The sequence below is a fragment of the Phoenix dactylifera genome, chromosome 1 (assembly GCF_051530095.1).
Source record: "Phoenix dactylifera cultivar Ajwa chromosome 1, Ajwa_hap1_PhDact_Kaust_v1.1, whole genome shotgun sequence".
NCBI classification, from domain to species: domain Eukaryota; kingdom Viridiplantae; phylum Streptophyta; class Magnoliopsida; order Arecales; family Arecaceae; genus Phoenix; species Phoenix dactylifera.
Window position 1 is genome coordinate 36,179,515 of NC_143190.1, and position 17,338 is coordinate 36,196,852.

The 17,338-nt window shown below is 41.6% G+C and overlaps 1 protein-coding gene across 3 annotated transcripts; it reads left to right on the top strand.

Annotated features, from left to right (window-relative positions):
- Positions 1-1,843: 1,843 nt before the first annotated feature.
- HEB2 (condensin-2 complex subunit H2-like protein) lies at positions 1,844-10,559 on the top strand. Of its 3 annotated transcripts, XR_015987790.2 has the most exons (12): positions 1,973-2,306; positions 2,412-2,511; positions 5,398-5,498; positions 5,581-5,723; positions 5,857-6,310; positions 6,417-6,592; positions 6,685-6,861; positions 6,956-7,051; positions 9,208-9,309; positions 9,429-9,587; positions 9,693-10,196; positions 10,346-10,559. XR_015987790.2 is itself a non-coding variant. In XM_017846696.5 (11 exons), the coding sequence occupies exons 1-11, from the start codon at positions 2,108-2,110 to the stop codon at positions 10,035-10,037; spliced, it is 2,055 nt and encodes a 684-aa protein (XP_017702185.4). In that variant the 5' UTR covers positions 1,844-2,107; the 3' UTR covers positions 10,038-10,323. The 3 variants fall into 3 exon arrangements, 2 of the variants coding, with proteins under 2 accessions (XP_017702185.4, XP_038981933.3); XM_017846696.5 differs by lacking the exon at positions 10,346-10,559 and having other exon boundaries at positions 1,844-2,306; positions 6,953-7,051; positions 9,693-10,323; XM_039126005.3 differs by lacking the exon at positions 10,346-10,559 and having other exon boundaries at positions 6,685-6,867; positions 6,953-7,051; positions 9,693-10,176.
- Positions 10,560-17,338: the final 6,779 nt, after the last annotated feature.

Genomic DNA, 17,338 nt, shown 5'->3' on the forward strand with positions numbered 1-17,338 from the left:
TTCCATCTTGGAGACAAATGGCTATCCCTCATCTCGCAATGCACATTGTTTGGTTCAGAATTCGACGTGTTCAGATTCACGAGGTGAACAATAGTCGTCCATCTCCAAGATGGATAATATAGCAGCCATCCAAAATTATATAGCTCTTTGTAATACAAAACACCCGTGACAAAGGATCCTGATCTTTATGTTACTGTCTATGGTTGTGCTTAATTTGCTGCACCACCTACTGTATTTGGTTAGCATGAAATAAGTATCGTTTGAATCTTTCTAACTTCATATGGGTGGGTCCCATAATGCATGCATCTTTTTCTCACAATATGGAAATCTATGAATACTTCAAATTATCTCGACTTGTTTAGCCTATTTAAAATATATACTTCAAATTTAGAAACATCAATTCTAGCTTTGGATATTTGACTCATTTAATAAATAGGTCAGGTTTGAATAACAAATTTTTGACCGACCCTATGGAGCCCAATCTAACCCGATTGCCATCCTTAGACGCAATTTATATCAAGCATCACCATTATATCCCAAGAATGAGATCATTTCAAAGATGAGTAAGTTGGTTGCCCTTCTCTACCTGACTACTATTCTATTTTAGATAAAGAGGAAAGAAGTTCGCTCCGAAGACCTACGGGAAGGTATTCTTACAATACACACGCATATCACCCGAACTATTGAGCACATTGGAGATGCACATGAATTTTTCGATCAAGCCAACACACATCTTAAAGCATCCAAGCAGCTTGAGGTTCACCCATGACACACAAACACGCATGTACTAAATTCTCTTTTTTTGATTGAACACACGTATTAGTAGCCAGTGTATGTGATTACGTTAATCGAATGATCACACCTCCAAACATTAAAAGAGTCATGATCTGCCACACCAAAAATAAAATAAAAGAAGAAATAGCTTGAAAACATCACTCATAAGAATTACTCGACGCACTCGTGCTATTTACTTTGCTTCATCATGTGGCATCCTTAATTATGTTAATTAAAAGGACGCACCGAGAACTCAACATGCTAAGTGACTTTTTGAGATTCAACAACATTTTTCCATTTTGGCATCCCATATCTATGTATAGAATATCAATTCTCACATTAAGCATTCTAAATCGAAATGTGAATAAAAGAAAGACCTCTAAGAAATTGAGCACAATTTTGTAAAAAAATATCCCACTTATTTATGGAGAAGAGATGGAAACGGATTGTTGGTGAATATTATATTTATTATTATTTTTTAAAAATTTATATATTCACAAAAAAAATTAATAATGCTTCTTACGTGATGAATCGCACAAAATTTATATTATTAATTTCCTTAACTGATCCTTCTTTTCAATTCTTTAATATTCTATTTTTTCTGATTCTCATGCATAAATTTATTTTTAATTAATTTAAATCATACATTTTACAAAAAAAAATTGGAGGAATATGATGTTTTTCTTTCTTACCATGAAACAAAATTTAAAAGAGCAAGCAATTAAGAGCTAAGATACCTAGTTTGCAAGTATAATCTCTTGTTGATTGTACCAAAAATATGTTGTTAAGTCATGAATTTGGAAAAATCTGGCTTTGTGGAGGTCAAGAATCCAAGATATTGTAGCTGCTAAAGGTCTGATTAGTAGTATAATAACATTCAGAAATATCAAAAGAGCTACTAAAAGTCGGCAACTTGAAAGCCAACGGAAACGATCCCCTCCACCGCACGCGATTCGAATCGGAAATTAACACGCTTGGGAACTCCCATCCAACGGTCCTGGACGCCGCCGCACACCTGACAAAGTGCGTACATGTTAGTGAGGCGCACTGCGCCCCCCGGCGCACCCCTGTTTTAAACGAGCGAGCGGGAATTCCCAAAACCAAAACTCTCTTCCCCTCTCTCTCTCCTCCAAGTTTTTCCCCTCGTCTCTCTCTCTCTCTCCCCTTCGCATCCGTTAGGGTTTCACCTCGAAGGCTCGAAAGCCCAACCTACGGTCCGCAAGAACCTCTCCGCCGGTTCTTGCTGGAATTCTTTTCGGGGATCTAGGGTTTTCGGGATGGGGTGAAGGAGGTAGGGCGACCGATAGATCTCTGGTCTGCGCGCCCCTCGAAGATGGACGATAGAGAGGATCTTCCGGGGACCAGCGAGGCTGGGGGAGCCAGATTCCACGTCCTCCAGCCCAACCGTGACCTGCAATCGAATTGGGAAGTCGATCTTGCCAAGAATCTTGAAGAGTACCTACTGATGATTTGCTCCGGCGAGATACCGTCCGACCAAGACCACGCGCTCCATTCTGTGAACTTTGCAGAAGGTTTGATACGGGAACCCTAGCAAATTTATCTTTTTTGTTGTTATTTATCAATTTTTCGGTTTGGTTTATTTCGTGATTTTTCTTGAATGGGGATTCTTGGTGTAGCTGCGCTGCTGCTCCAAGGTTCAGTTCAGGTGTATAGCCGCAAAGTAGAGTATTTGTATTCACTGGTATTGCATGCGCTGGAGTTTCTTTCACTGAAGAGGTGCGGATTCTGATGCTTGCCCTTTGCAATTGCTTGATGCTGAGTATCTTGCACTCTGATTTATTTGGAATCCCCCTTCTCCCTTCATAAAACCTGACTAAATCTTGTGAGCAATTTCTTGCTTGTGATATTTTGCTTTTGGTTGAAAGCGAAAATCAGATATTCGCTTGCATTGGGTACAGTTAGTGCAGAGAGCAAAAGTAGTCATTTGACTTGCATCAGGTTCCATCAGTAGCCTATAAGAGGTTACCAGGCAGAGTGAGAAAGGAAAGGTTATATTTTTTAGACTGCATTATATGTAATGTAATTGAAGTGTATTAGCATGACATTAGTCTTAAGGTGGTACATTTCAATAAAGACAAAGAATAAATTTTAGAACTCCTTAAACAACGACATTAAGGGCCTGTTGACGATGCATAGGATGGATATATCATGCATATCACATAAGAAATTTTAGTATTGGTTGTTTAGGTGGCTAGAAAATTTACTGTGTAAAAATTGCAGTTTCTTCAGATTAACTTTTTTCCATCTTGAAAAATCTTGTATCAAATAACAGCATGTCTCTCTTCTGGAAGCAAAAGGAGGATGCTGTCCAAGAGAAAAAAAATTAGAGGCGGGATAGTTTTCTTTCTTATTCTGTGGTATTGCCTCTTTACCATGTCTTCCTCCCCTTTAATGTAATGGTATCCAGAGGCACCCAAACATGCCCTACAAGGGAATCAATATGCAAGGAGAGTGATCTTTAATGGGATGCATGTCCACCACTAGCACCGAGAAATATTTGAATTAGATTTGTATTGCATTAAGATCCACTAGTTACACTTAATTGTTGATTGTTATGCAGTGAGTGTGGATTAAGAGTATATATTCTTCATGTCTTACGATGGGCAAGTACCTTCGTAATAGCTATAGTTTCTTTAATTATTCTTATTTTCCTTCTATAATTAAAGAATGGTTTACAACAAATAATTGGATAGTCCGAGTTCTATTTTCAAAGTTTATGCCATCTTATTGAAGATGAGTTGGAGATATCTCCATTTAGACTAAATGTTTCTAAAATGTTTGTAACTCTAGTTTATTTTCATTATATTGAACTTCAGCCAGATTGACCCGTGGCTTCTTAGTGAGTATACCATCGAAGAACTTGTTGAACTTCTTAGTGAGTAAGCATGTCCATAGTCCACAAAGCAGCTATATTCTCTCATATTTTTGGATTTAAACTTCAAGGCATTTTTGAGGTTTTGACAAGAGAAAGTGCTGAATATTTGGAAAGAAGGCAGCAAATGCGCATATGAAGATGGAAGAGTGAAATTACATGATTGATTTTTGATTTTAAAGGCTATATACACTTTGTGATTGGCCATAGGAGACTGTGCTGATGGGCCTCGTATTGCAATTTAGAGAAATTGATTATTTACACCATGATATATTTAAGGTTATGGATATTTAGATGGCGCACTGTTTGTTAAGATGGAGACACTCACGGTAAGGTGGTTTAAGTGGATTCATAGGGGAAGCTGAATTCTTACGGGGTGGAAACCTGCTGTTTGCAATTTGCAACTCACAGCTTTTTTTCCTTCCAATATTTTTCTATTGGAGCTTCCCTCATTCCTTTTATCGAGCATAATGATGCGAATCGGGCTTTAATGAGTTCTAATATGCAGCGTCAAGCAGTTCCGCTTTCTCGGTCCGAGAAAATTCGGGCGGGTTTCAGCTAACTTTTTGAATTGCACTTCTTATGACTTTTATTACAAATAGTGGCCTTCATGACCACATTAATGTCATTACAAAACTCTATAAGGTATATGAGGAGTTTTGTAATATAAAGAATGGCCTTCATGACCACATTAGTGTCATCACAAAACTCTGTAAGGTACATTAAGAGTTTTTGTGATATAAAGAATAATTTTAATATTAGAATTAGTGGCCTTCATGACCACACATTAATGTCATCACAAAACTTTATAAGGTACATGAAGAGTTTTTGTGATATAAAGAATAATTTTAATATTAGAATTAGTGGCCCTCATGACCACACATTAATGTCATCACAAAACTCTATAAGGTACATGAAGAATTTTTTTGTGATATAAAGAATGGTTTTAATCGGATTCAATTAAGATATTCAATGTAATACATTGAGTCTAAGAGGAAGATGAAGTGCCAAACATTGTGACTCATGTGGGAAGAGTCAAAGCTTATGAGGTTTCCCATCACAACCATTAGCATAAAGAAAGAAAGTTAGGTTTCCCATCACAACCATAAGCATAAAGAAAGAAAGTCAGGAGAGAGAAGATCAAGTTGCACTATTTGTTCGTGATCTCAAGGTTTCAATTCGATATTGTAGATTCTAAACTCACGATCAAAAGTCTCTGTCTGATGATTGGAGGTTCTTGTCAGCATTCACTGGCGTTGTCAATGGCTCAAGGTAATATGTTATATTATTTATGGTTTGTAAAGGTAAACCCAAGATCCTTAATATTTCTAACAACCTTTACTTGGGTTATAAAGGGTGGAGCATTGAAACTTCATGGTAGCCTACAACATGCTTTTGATCTTCAGTTTGAGTTGCTTAGCAACTAAAGAAAGTAAAATGATGGGAACATTTACAGGGATGATTGACTAATGACTGGGAATTTAAAACTTTTTCTTTTTCTTTTTAAAATTGGATTAATCCCTTCAATAGTCTGAGAGCATTAATATTAGTTTAGTTGCACTATTATACTTAAGATCTGCAATTTACATTAATAATCACGTTCATATTATCCTGTTACTTACTATTACCGTTATCCTATAACTTAGTTCTTTTCTGCTATTGTTCTTTTCATTTCTCCTGCATAGTGATTTTATGTCATTATATCTATTATAAGAAGGTTTTGTGAACAGGCAATATCAACAAGAAAATGCTTCCATTCATCCTGATGGTGAATCTGGTGCAGTTATCAATGAAGGGAATGAGATATTTTTGGGGTTAGATGATGTGCCTGGTAATGAAAAATTGCATTCTGGATTTTTTTTAAAAGCAAGGTCAATCAACTTACTTAGCAACTGATTGGTTTACACAAGCAGTTGAAGCAAAGAATTGTTTGGATGGTGGGCTTGATAAAGATGATACTTCAAAGCATGTTCCGAAGCCTCCTGCCAATTTGCTTGTACTAGAAGGAGATTGTTTAGATACCAGTGGTGATGCTAGTGAATTAGAATCATATCTGGTAATATTATGTCGATCATGTGAATCTTGCCATTACATAATTTTATCACCTTTTCTGATTATGTTGATCTTGCCATTGCATAAACAATTTTATCTCCTTTTCTGATGCTGTCGTTTGATCATGTTTTGTGCAGTTAGCAACCTGTGATTGTTTCAGCGATTTTCTTCTGTTGGACCCCTGCGATGCAGGAGCTGTTTATGATTTTTTAAAGACAAATGCTGCTGGTAAAGAAAACATTGCACTTCACAGAGGCAGCTCGATCAGGTCTAAAACTCGCCACAATATTTTAACTTCTCCAACAGGAAGATTTGGGGCAACTGCTCATAAATCAAGTATTGGGAAGAACCAAGGCGTCAATCTAAATCAAACTATGGAGAATAACCATGCATTTGAAATTAACAATGATAATCATCGGTCCGGACCTCATGTTGACACTGATCATCCCGATGATGATATGTGCCATGTAGAGAAACCAAATTTAGGATTTTCAGATGTTATGGATGATTCTGATGATAATAATGATGATCCATGGAAGCCTCTAAATCCTCATGAACCTGGGAACTTGAAAGTAAAACCATTCAGAAAAAGTATGCTAATTTCTTTCTTTTTGCCAAGATATCTTTCTTTCCTTCCCTATTTCTTCTTTATAATTTCTGTTGCATAATTATATTCTTGTTCTCCTCTCTTGAATAGTTAAGGGTTTTGGAAGGCAGGTGGTTCATAATGCCAAGAAAAACACTTCAACTTCTCAGTTTCCTATTGCAAAACTGGACGGTATCATTGGCCAAGAGTTTGAAGCATCATTTGAAGTAAAACTCCGTTTGCAAGAAAGGCTACGTGCATCTCGGTCCCCGCCCCTCTTTGAAAAGGTGCTTGCAGGAAGTTTCTTGTATTGTGTATCATTACTGACCTTTACCTATCTTCACTCTTCCTGAATTTATGATTGATTTCATATTTGCAGCTAAGAAGATCACTTACTTTTGGAGAACAAGAAACTTATGATAACTTTGCTGTTTTTGAGGATGAAAATGATGATAATGGAGGGGAAAATCACCCTCTCGATTTTGATCATTCAAACCTTGATCTGCCAAACATTATGTATGATATGGACACAGAAGCACCATTTCGCCATAGGAAGGTTCGTGTATGTGAGCTCTGCTCTCTACTTTATGCTTTGTCAAGTATTAAGCTTATGCTTAATGGGACATGTTGTATGTGATCATTTGCAGCAGAGTGATGATGCTTCGACTTGTGATCATGGTGAAGGCCTTACACAGGATGATCTAGATTCTCATGCAACCCTTGAAGATTTGTGTCGCTCACATCTGGTAACAATTTATTTATCTATTTATTTGTTTCTCTTTCTATATGTACGAATGTGCTGTATTATGGACACCCAAGTTGCATTATAATGTATAATATGCTATCCAGTCTTCATTTCTTGAACAGTAGGTGATTCTGAAGGGATATTGCAACATCTGTAAATGTTTTTTCATTAAAAAAACTGGTGATAGCAAATACTATTGTAGCTTTACATTCTAATAACCAATTGCACAGTGCCTTTCCCGATTAAATGGTTGATGAATGACTTGATTTGACATGTAATAGCCCAATCCGAGCTAGTTTAATAAGACTTCCCGCGACTTGATCTTTTTGGAACATATTGATTGTTCCATCCGGCCTCTGACCATATACCATAAGGCAGTGTAAATAGAAAGATGGATACAAAGGTTTACATGTGGCTGGTATATCATCTGCTTCTCTAAATATCTGCGGATCAGAAAACAAGTGTTTCTTTATCAATTTGAGAGGAAAATGGATCTAGTACTGAAAATTTCCTTGTTGATGAACTCCATCATTGACTTATAGTTCTACAGATCCAAAAATTTTGAGGTCCCTATTGGTCAGCAAAAAGGCAAATGAACTTGCATGTCTCATTTTTTTCATTCCACATATCAACCGACTATTAATTTATTCATACCTTGATTTTCACTCCGAAGTCTTTTCGTGGTGCCTTCATTGGAAGGGTAGAAGGCAGTGATGCAAAAAGAGTTATTAAACCATCCTCTTTCAATGAAACATGGAAGCAAGCTGTTGGTTTGGATACGCATTACTATTTTCTAGAGTTATCTCAGAATTTTGTGGGAAGTCTGAAAACTCGTCCAGAAGCAGAAGATTCTACATGAATACATGGTGTGAAAATATTTACTACCATTCTTCACTGAAAAAGCTCAGCTTTATTTGAGTTGTCGTCTATTTTGTACTCTATTTTTCTTCACTGAAAAAGCTCAGCTTTATTTTACGAAGGATGGATGCAGGATGTTTAGGGCAGGAAACCTCTAGAGGAAACTTCAATAAATAAAAGATCAACCAGAGGTTATTATGCATTTATATGGGGGACTTAGGTCCTGAAAGTTTGAGTACCAAGCAATTTGTTCATGCAACTTCTGAAGTTATAATATTAATGGCTTATATGAAAGAAATGAAAATTAAAATTAACGGCCCTTGGAAGGCATTTTGTAATAACAGCCTGCAATTTGTATAGTTAACTAATCTACACTTGTTTATGTTTTGCTAAAGCATTCAGAACGAAGATAACTGATTGGATGCTATTAGAAGCTTGAAGAGACTAGTAACATTTTTATGTCATCAGTTGTTTTTACTATTCTTTATATATATTGCACTTTAACCACGTCTTTGGACCTCTTGAAATCAGGTCAATCCATGCAACATTGGGCACCTTTCAATGGATATACATAGGGACCAGACTGTTGTATACCCTCGTTATTTTATAATAACAAAGTGGTGCATAACCTCATAAGTCAGACCGTTGTCCATGGTTTTCTTCCCTCTCTTTTCTATCTCCCCCGTTGTGCGTTTTCTTCATGTTGTTTCATCTGGCATGTGTTTTATTCATCCATATCCTTTTAACCTTTTATATGTATCTTTTCTTTTCGTCAAGAATGTTGCATATTTAATTTTTACAAGGTAGCTGGTGCACAAACGAACTTGGTTTTAAGCTTAGTAGGTCAGAAGTTGAACCATAATGTGACTGCATGACCACTATGGTTAAAGAGTCTCATCCAATTTTCCTGATATAAGGTTATCTTGCTTTGTGGCAATGGCCATGGATAGAGCTACAGTAGTTCATTGCTAATTGAGGATGAATTAAACTCTGGTCTCTAGATGTCATCTCTTTTTTAAATATGATGATATCATGGATGATCTTGTATTATGGAGTTTTACAATATAATACTATTACTTATGTTAATGAACTAATTGTATTTTTAGCTGCCTAAGCAGAGCTGCACAATATAATAGGCAGACTCTATTTTCAGACACCTGTCATTGGGAAACATGATTTGGTAAACTATTGCAATTCCATCAATTGTGGTATACAATAATTGTCATTTTCTAGGTTTTTGCTATGTTGTGGCTGACATCCTCTGATGCTGGTTTAGTAATCTATCCTGTCGTGATTCAGGATGCCCTTCTTGCTAGCATAGCTGAAACAGAGAAGCAGACAGACTTGGCAGCACGGGTTTCAACATGGAAACAAAGGATTGAACACACCCTGGAAGATCAAGTGAGTTGAAGGAGAATGACTTCTGTTCTCTTCCAATATTGATCTATATGCGCCAAAGAACTCTTCTGGTTATTTGGATTTCCCTATTTTCTTCCATTGATAGGGAATTTTTTTGACAGGATACACACCCTCCTTTTGACATACACTTATATGGTGAGAGAATCATGGACAAACTTTGCTTGGAAGTGGACAGTGGAGGAACCATGCCTTTTACAGATATTGTGATGGGCCAAACAAAGCATGATGTTGCAAGGACATTTTCTGCACTTCTGCAGCTGGTGTTTACCTTTTTCTGCTTGCAAGCTTATACTGGCATACTTGTTCCAGTGAACAAAAATTGAGCAACTTGATATATTGAACACAGCTGTCAATATTGATTTCAGGTGAACAATGGGAGCGTTGATCTGCAAAGAGATCCAGGAAGCAATGAGTTTGTTTGTCACACAGCTGTGAATCCCTTCCACGTTAGACTTCTTTGTGATGACAGAAGAAGAAAAGAAATGGAGAACCGTTCGGCGAGGAAGAGAGTTAAGTCCCCTTTGAGGAAAAAGTGCATAAAATCAAATTCCTCCACCTCAGAGGCCACCTCACCTTTAAAATCATTGCATCAGAATGGCAGGTTCTCTCTTAAGCTTGGGAAGGGCAGTGTTATCAGGTGCACTCCTGAGGGGAAGAGAAGGAGGTCTTCTCGGTTTATAGATCAGTTGGATTTGCAATCTGCTGGTTGACATAAAACAACTAGTTTTTAATTTGAGGATGTTGTAACATGGCTGCTGAATGGTCTGGAGGTCATATAGCAGTGCCATACTCGTATAACTCAGTGTACCAGTTCCCTCTAACAAGTTGGCAGGTGACAACACTTTAATTTATGGCTTAGGTCTAAGCAGGTATATATATTTTTTACTTCCTGTATGTATAATCATTAATCGGTTTATTTCTTGGTTGTCCATCCTTGTTAGTATGCAATAGCATACATGCCCCAATATATAAATCTAAACAGGTTCTTTTTTTGAATTGTGTTTCACTTTCTATCAAGATATTGTCTAAAGGATGAAACACTTCTAGCTGCATGGATGACTTCTCCACAAGGTAAGAGTTGCGTTCCAAGTGAGTTCTCTCTTGCGCTTACAACATCTATATGACTTGTCAATGTGGGTAAAAAAATGTTTAATATTTTTTTTTCTTTTCTGGTACCATTAATGCTTATTAAAGAGCAAGGAGTAATATATTGATGTCCATGATTCCTTGAACTTTTAAAATGTCCAAGAGAAAAATTTTCCTGTCATTTATTTTTTTTATTTACAAAATATCATTTGATAACTGCAGTCCATTACTTTGTTTCTCGAAGCATAATATGAAGAGAATAACATTTCTTTTTGTAACTAGAAATGAGGTATTTATGTGGATATTATGGGCAATCAGCACTTGGCAGCCTTAGCCAGGCTCTTGCACAATATACTAGAGATTCATATGTTCAAATGAAACTTGTACCTACTTTCCCAGTGATGAATTTTTTGGTAGAGCTCCTTGCAACTGTTGCCAATATTTGCATGCAAGACTGAACAGCTCTCCCAGTGTGGTTGTTTAATCCAACTTATGACTTGAATGTCTGGTTTGTTTATAGTTCTTGCTGTTGAGCTATGAAATGATGAAAGTGCCCTGTTTCTAAGCTCTGGTGATGCTTACATTTGCTAGAAGAAACCGAGCATGATTTTTTAGACAATTCTTGACGTGGCCATGCCTCAACTGCTATCAGTGACATAACCTGTTAGATCTCGTTGGCTCCTTTTGCATCATAATTGCCTATGAGGTTTATCAAGAACTTGGATCCTGGTTAGGTTGCTGCTGTAAATGCTGGGTCTAGACTAAACAGCATGCTGCACGATGGTTTCATGGGATTACTAGCAAATTCACCAAAGATCATGCTTTCCCCTTCCTCCGTTTCGCCTTACTCAGTGTGCCAGAATGAGGCTGGTATGGAATTTTGGGATATATAAAGCAGGGGTGGTCGTCCTTTTTGATCTCAGTTTGGAGGTATGACCAAACCAAACCAAAAGCTACTTGAAACATTAAACAAACCATATGATACATGCATTGCAAGATGAGTCTCAACTTCAAAAAGTCAACCTTATCATTGATAAACATGCACACGAGCTCTTTTTCGAGAAAAAAAAGGTCATACTTGTTGGGATGATATATTCTCACTTATCTGCTAGTCCTCTTACACTTCTGCTGGAAAGAAATCATCAATCTACGTAAGTGCAAGAGTAATGCAAGAAAGTTCTGTTTCACCATTCGGTACGAGAGAGATGCTGTGGAATGGAATGGCTTCCGGAATCGGCGCGCCGAATGAGGGATGGTTTAGAACTGTATTGCCAAGATAGCAGTATGTGGTGGGGAAGAATTTTTTTGTCCACAGTGGACTGTCACCCTCAAGCAGATTTTCCAGTAAATAAAAATATTCTTTACTGAATGCAGTTTTTCTGAAAGATTGATACAGAAGTCGTGAAGTGGGGATGTTGTACCACTCGAGTAATTCATGAACACAGTGTAGGACGCTGTAAAGACGACGACGCCCAAGGAGCACAGTCCACGGTCTCCAAGTCCTCGAGGAAAACGATGCCTTCGAAACCTTTCCATCAGCAAACACACTAGTTTTTGACGGTCGGTGATCCTCAATTTCTTGATAGCTGGTACATATTGGTAGTGGTTGGCGAAGTGTACTGTGGATTTCTTGTGACTCGCCATCTGCCCATCTTCCATCCTAATATCATGTTAATCAATTGAGACTGATTGTGCCCGATCGTGCACAAGCCATGCATCTTCTCGTACCTATCCTTCCATGAGTTCTCAAAGAAAAATATGCTAAGTAAATCGATCAAGTACTCGTTTCCAACGTCCTCAATTCTCATGTTTCTTTGATGTACAATGTTGCCTTGTGCCGTTCAAATGATCTTGCCACACTCATATTAAAGTTATTTATGATATATTATATAATTTATAAAATATTCTTTGATTATTAGTGCATGTATGTAGGTATGTTGTATGCATGCTCATATGTATGCATATATGAATCTAACTCCTGAATAATAAAATGCTAGGGCAAGGCATATCAAAATACATGTTTAAAGGAACTGATAAATATATAAACAATTCGCCTCTGATGAAATTTTGAAAAGAGACAAAGTTGTTAGAGACAAGTACAAGATTGGTTATTCAAAAACCAGACATGATTTATTATTTATTGTTATATGATCCGATTTTTTTTAGAGAAAGAAGTTCTGGTTGATAATTTTCATTAAAATATTAATAGGTCTATGAATTCAAGGCTTTCTTTCTTAGTAAAGTACGAGATCGTGACAAATCAGATATATTCTCTCATGTTTTAACAATAATAATGAGACCTATTCAACTACTTAGTAAACAGCTCGAACTTCGATATTGGGCTTAACTGGCAAAATTTAGGACAGGAAATCATGGATTGAAAAGGAGACGGCCAGGAGTTAGTTGAGTTAGTAGAATAGATATATACTAATCAATATAAAGTTTGTTGGGGGAATACAGTTTTCCCCCAGTAATATAGTAACCCCGCCTCTAGAAGGCCGCATAGGTGCCGACCTTGGGCGACTGAGGTCGGCGCCCGACCTCAAAACCTCCGACCTGGAGAATTTCCGACCTCAGAGGTCTGTCCTTGTCGACTACCTACTACGGCCGTACCCCTCCGAGGTCCGGCCGAGGGCCATATCCTGCCACTGCCCCAGGATTTATTACGCATGACCTCTGCAAACCCCCGGTTCACTCAACAATTAATGCGAATCTCCGGCCTACTCAACAATTAATGCGAATCTCCGGCTTACTCAACAATTAATGCGCATGGCTCCTATTATTTACGGATCCTCAGCTCTCCACGGCAAATCAGCTCAGCAGAGTCCTGTCAGCCATGATAAGTCTCTGACCCCGGCCTCACCTCCGACATCAATGCAATGATTCACCCGATCGCGTGCCAGCTCGGGTCGTACGACGGCCTCACCTCCGACATCAATGCAATGATTCACCCGATCGCGTGCCAGTCCAAGCAACATACCGAGCCGTACGATGGTCTCGCCCAATCACATCACATGTAAACCGACCCCCCCTATAAAAGGGAACCCTTGCTTCTCAAAGGGGGGTTGGACATAGAAAACTCCAGAAATACTGCTCTCTTTTCTCCCTTAATACACAGTTTGCCCCCTCTGACTTAAGCATCGGAGGGCCGGCGCCGGAAAACCCGGCCACCGGCTTTTCTGCAGGCACCCCGACGGAGGACGCCGCCCGCCGACGGACCGCCACTCTCCTGTGTCCACCGACCGCTCCCCCTCCTCGACGGACGATCGCCCCTGGGTCCAATTTCCAGCAACAGTTGGCGCTAGAGGAAGGGCCCGAGTCGCGATCATGAAGTTGAGAAGTAAGGGAGCCTCCAACATCTCCCGGCGTCCCCCACAGAGTCCTGGACACTCCGTCCAGAATTCGCCTACTCCAGCTGACCCGGTTCCCCAGGTCCAGCCGGAGCAATTCAATGCTCTGGTGCAGCAAGTTCAGGCCCTAGCCGCTGCCGTTCAAGGCCTGCGGCGCGAGGAGGCCTTACCAACGCTCCCCCCGCAGGCCCAGGTCTTGCCGGAGTTTCCTCCCAACGGCCCGATTCTCCCAGGCCAGAATCTTCATGGCTCCTCCAGGGCCAACAACGAAGGGTGGGCCTCCCCCCAGAGAGAGCTGCCGGGGGAAGGTCTCAACAGAAGACCCCAACCCTCTGAAGCCGAATCAGCCCCAGACCACCGTGAGCCGGAGCAAACCACGGTGACGATTCCACGGGTTGGGGAGCTCGACAGGAAAGTCGAGCACTTGGAGCGCCAGATCGAAGCGCTCCACAGCAAGAAGGCAAGACAAGAGGGGGATTTTGAATTCACCACCAAGTCTCCCTTCTCCCGCCAGATCGAGGATGAGTCGGTCCCCACGAGGTTTAAGATGCCTCAAGTGGAGCCCTACAGCGGAATCACCGACCCCCTCGACCACTTAGAGAGCTACCGAGCTCTCATGGCCCTACAAGGATCCTCGGAGGCCGTACTTTGTAAGGCCTTCCCAGCGACTCTTCGAGGGACGGCTCGACTTTGGTTTTCTGGGCTAAAGCCGAGCACGGTATCTTCCTTCGAGCAACTCGGCAGGCAGTTTGCTACCAATTTTGCTGCCAGCCGACGCCAACGGCGGACGTCGGACTCCCTCCTGGATATCAAGCAGAAGGAGGGGGAATCCCTCAAGGAGTATCTAGACCGTTTTACCGCCGCCACGTGGGAAGTTCGCGAGCTGGACCAGTCAATAGCCATGTCGGCTCTAAAGACTGGGGCTCGCTCTTATCGATTCCTCTTCTCCATCGAGAAGAGCTTCCCGGCCGACTTCACCGAGATGTTGGCCCGAGCTCGGAAGTATGCTAAGGCCGAGGAGGCAATCGCCTCCAGGCGGGGTGCGATTGAGCCCGCCTCAAGGAAGCAGAAGAAACGCCGCGAGGAGCGCGGCCGCCAAAGAAGCCGATCCCCCCGCCGAGAGAAGAACCTCCCCCGACTGAGAAGCCCGCCTCGGCAGCGGGGACAACCTCAACGGAGGACCCCACCTCGACCAAGGTCCCCACCGCGGCCTCGGACGTACCCAGGGAGGTACGAGAATTACACACCTGTTAATGCTCCCCGGGCCGAGATTTTGATGGAAATCGAAGGTCGGGACTTCTTCCGACCTCCGCCTCCTATGCGGGATACAGGAGTTCCCCGCAATCCCCGGAAGTACTGCCGCTTCCACCGAGACCGCGGGCACGACACAGAGGATTGCTTTCAGCTCCGGGACGAGATAGAGGCTCTTATCCGCCGCGGAGTACTCAATCGGTTCGTAAGGAACCGACGTGAGGAAAGGAGGCCAGCGGAAAACGCCACACCGCTCGAAAATCCGGACGACAACAGGCCTATCGCCGGCACCATCAATGTAATCGGAGGAGCCTCGGCAGGAGGATCAGCCCAAGGAGTCTCCCCGAAGCGCCCGCGTACTGCTGAAGTCATTTCGTTCTCGGACGAGGACTTGGAAGGGGTTGAGACCCCCCACGATGACGCTGTGGTCATCTCCATGATTGTAAATAAATTTGATGTAAAACGTGTCCTAGTTGACAATAGAAGTTCAGCCAACGTTTTGTACTACCATGCCTACCAAAAAATGGGGTTACCAGAAGGATAGCTCCGGAAAATTAATACCCCACTAGTCGGGTTTACCGGAGACTCGGTCCCAGTCGAGGGCGAGGTCAGCTTTCTTGTTACGATCGGCCTCGCTCCCCAGGAAAGCACTGTGAGGACGGACTTTCTTGTGGTCCGTCTACCCTCAGCCTACAACGCCATCCTTGGGCGGCCAGGACTAAATGCCCTCTGAGCCGTGGTCTCAACCCGCCATCTACTCATGCGATTCTCCACCGGCCAAGGAGTAGGCGAGGTTCGCGGGGATCAGCTGGTTGCCAAGCAGTGCTACATGGCGACTCACAGAGTAAAGCAACCAACCGAGGCGCCGACTCAGGCAACGGGCCCCTCGCTACCCATAGAAACCCTGGACGCAAGGGACAACCTCTGGAAGAAGCAAGTAGAGCCCGGTGAGCTTCTTGTTCAAGTTCTTCTGCGAGAAAATTTTCTCGAGCTAACTGTGCAGGTCGGCTCCGGCCTTGGCGTCCGTGAGAGGGATCACCTCGTCAGCTTCCTGCAGGACAATGCTGTTGACCTCCTAATAGATTTTGATGAATACAAAACACTAGAGTATAATTCCCTTTATCTTAACAATTTATTTGAGGATTTCAGGTGTTTAATTAAGAATATTGTTAAGAAATGTCTAGGCAAGTTCCCATATTTTTCAAGGATTTATTGAAGAATTTTTGAGATGAAGAAAACAGATCAGGGACAGCCGAGACGTCTCCGGTTTGTCCCAGAGACGTCTCTGGCACGAATAGGAAGAATTGGCAAGTCTGGAGACGTCCCCGGCACCTGGCGAGGCGTCTCGCAGGGTCGGAGTCGACTCCCGACTTTGCGGAGTCGACTCTCTCAGAGGCGGCAGAAAGACCAATTTCAAGGGATGCGCGCAAGTCGTCTCCGAAGGACGCGGAGTCGTCCCCACGCATAAAAAGCAAACTTTCCGAGACGTCCCCAGAAAGCGCGGAGTCGACTCTCTCAGGGGATTCCAGAGGACTTGTTTTTCGGTGATAAAACTACGGAGTCGTCCCCGACGTCGCGGAGTCGTCCCCATGCCAAAAGCGCAAACATCCCGAGACGTCCCCGTAAAGTACTGAGCCGACTCTCTCAGAAAAACAGAAAAACAAGCATTCAAGCTGCTCTTCCTCAGAGACGTCCCCGTAAAGCGCCGAGTCGACTCCAAACAACGTCAAAAGAAATTTTATACAGCCGAGACGTCTCGCGTTCAAGCGGAGACGTCTCCGGAGCGCCTGGGACGCGACTGACACACTTTTGCAGGTTTGTTTGAATTTCAAACGTTCATATTTTTGTGTCTAACGGATCTATTGCTTTTTGGGCTATAAAAGGGAGCTTTTAAGTGCCTTCCAACAACTTCTCACCAACCTAACACAAGATCATTCAAGAGAGAAGAAAGAGAAAGAGGTTCAAGGGAGTTAGTGCTTTCAAGAGGAGAAATCAAGTGCATTCAAGCTTTCCCATCTGATTTCGTGCTCAACTACTCACTCCCACTCGGCATTCAAAGCTCACATTCAATCCAACGCGATCCACATCGGAAGAACCACCATTACCCACGCTTCCAACGGCAAAAAGGGTTCTTCCGGGTTTTGTTATTTCTCATTGATATATTTGCCTTCTTAAGAGCTTTCAAATCTTTGTGAAACACTCGTTTATTGTGCTTGTTCCAGTCAAGGGACTTGGAACAAGGGATAGGCGTCCCAAGCCTAGGTTAAATTGGGGGATTGTAGGGTTCGTTGTTAGCCCGGTGTAAAACAACGAGTTGGGTAGTG

Coding starts and splice junctions, on each gene's coding strand:
- HEB2 (XM_039126005.3), top strand. CDS start 2,108: ATGGACGATAGAGAGGATCTTCCGGGGACCAGCGAGGCTGGGGGAGCC. Junction 6,311..6,416: donor AGTAAAACCATTCAGAAAAA/GTATGCTAATTT, acceptor TCTCTTGAATAG/TTAAGGGTTTTGGAAGGCAG. Junction 6,868..6,952: donor TTCGCCATAGGAAGGTTCGT/GTATGTGAGCTC, acceptor GATCATTTGCAG/CAGAGTGATGATGCTTCGAC.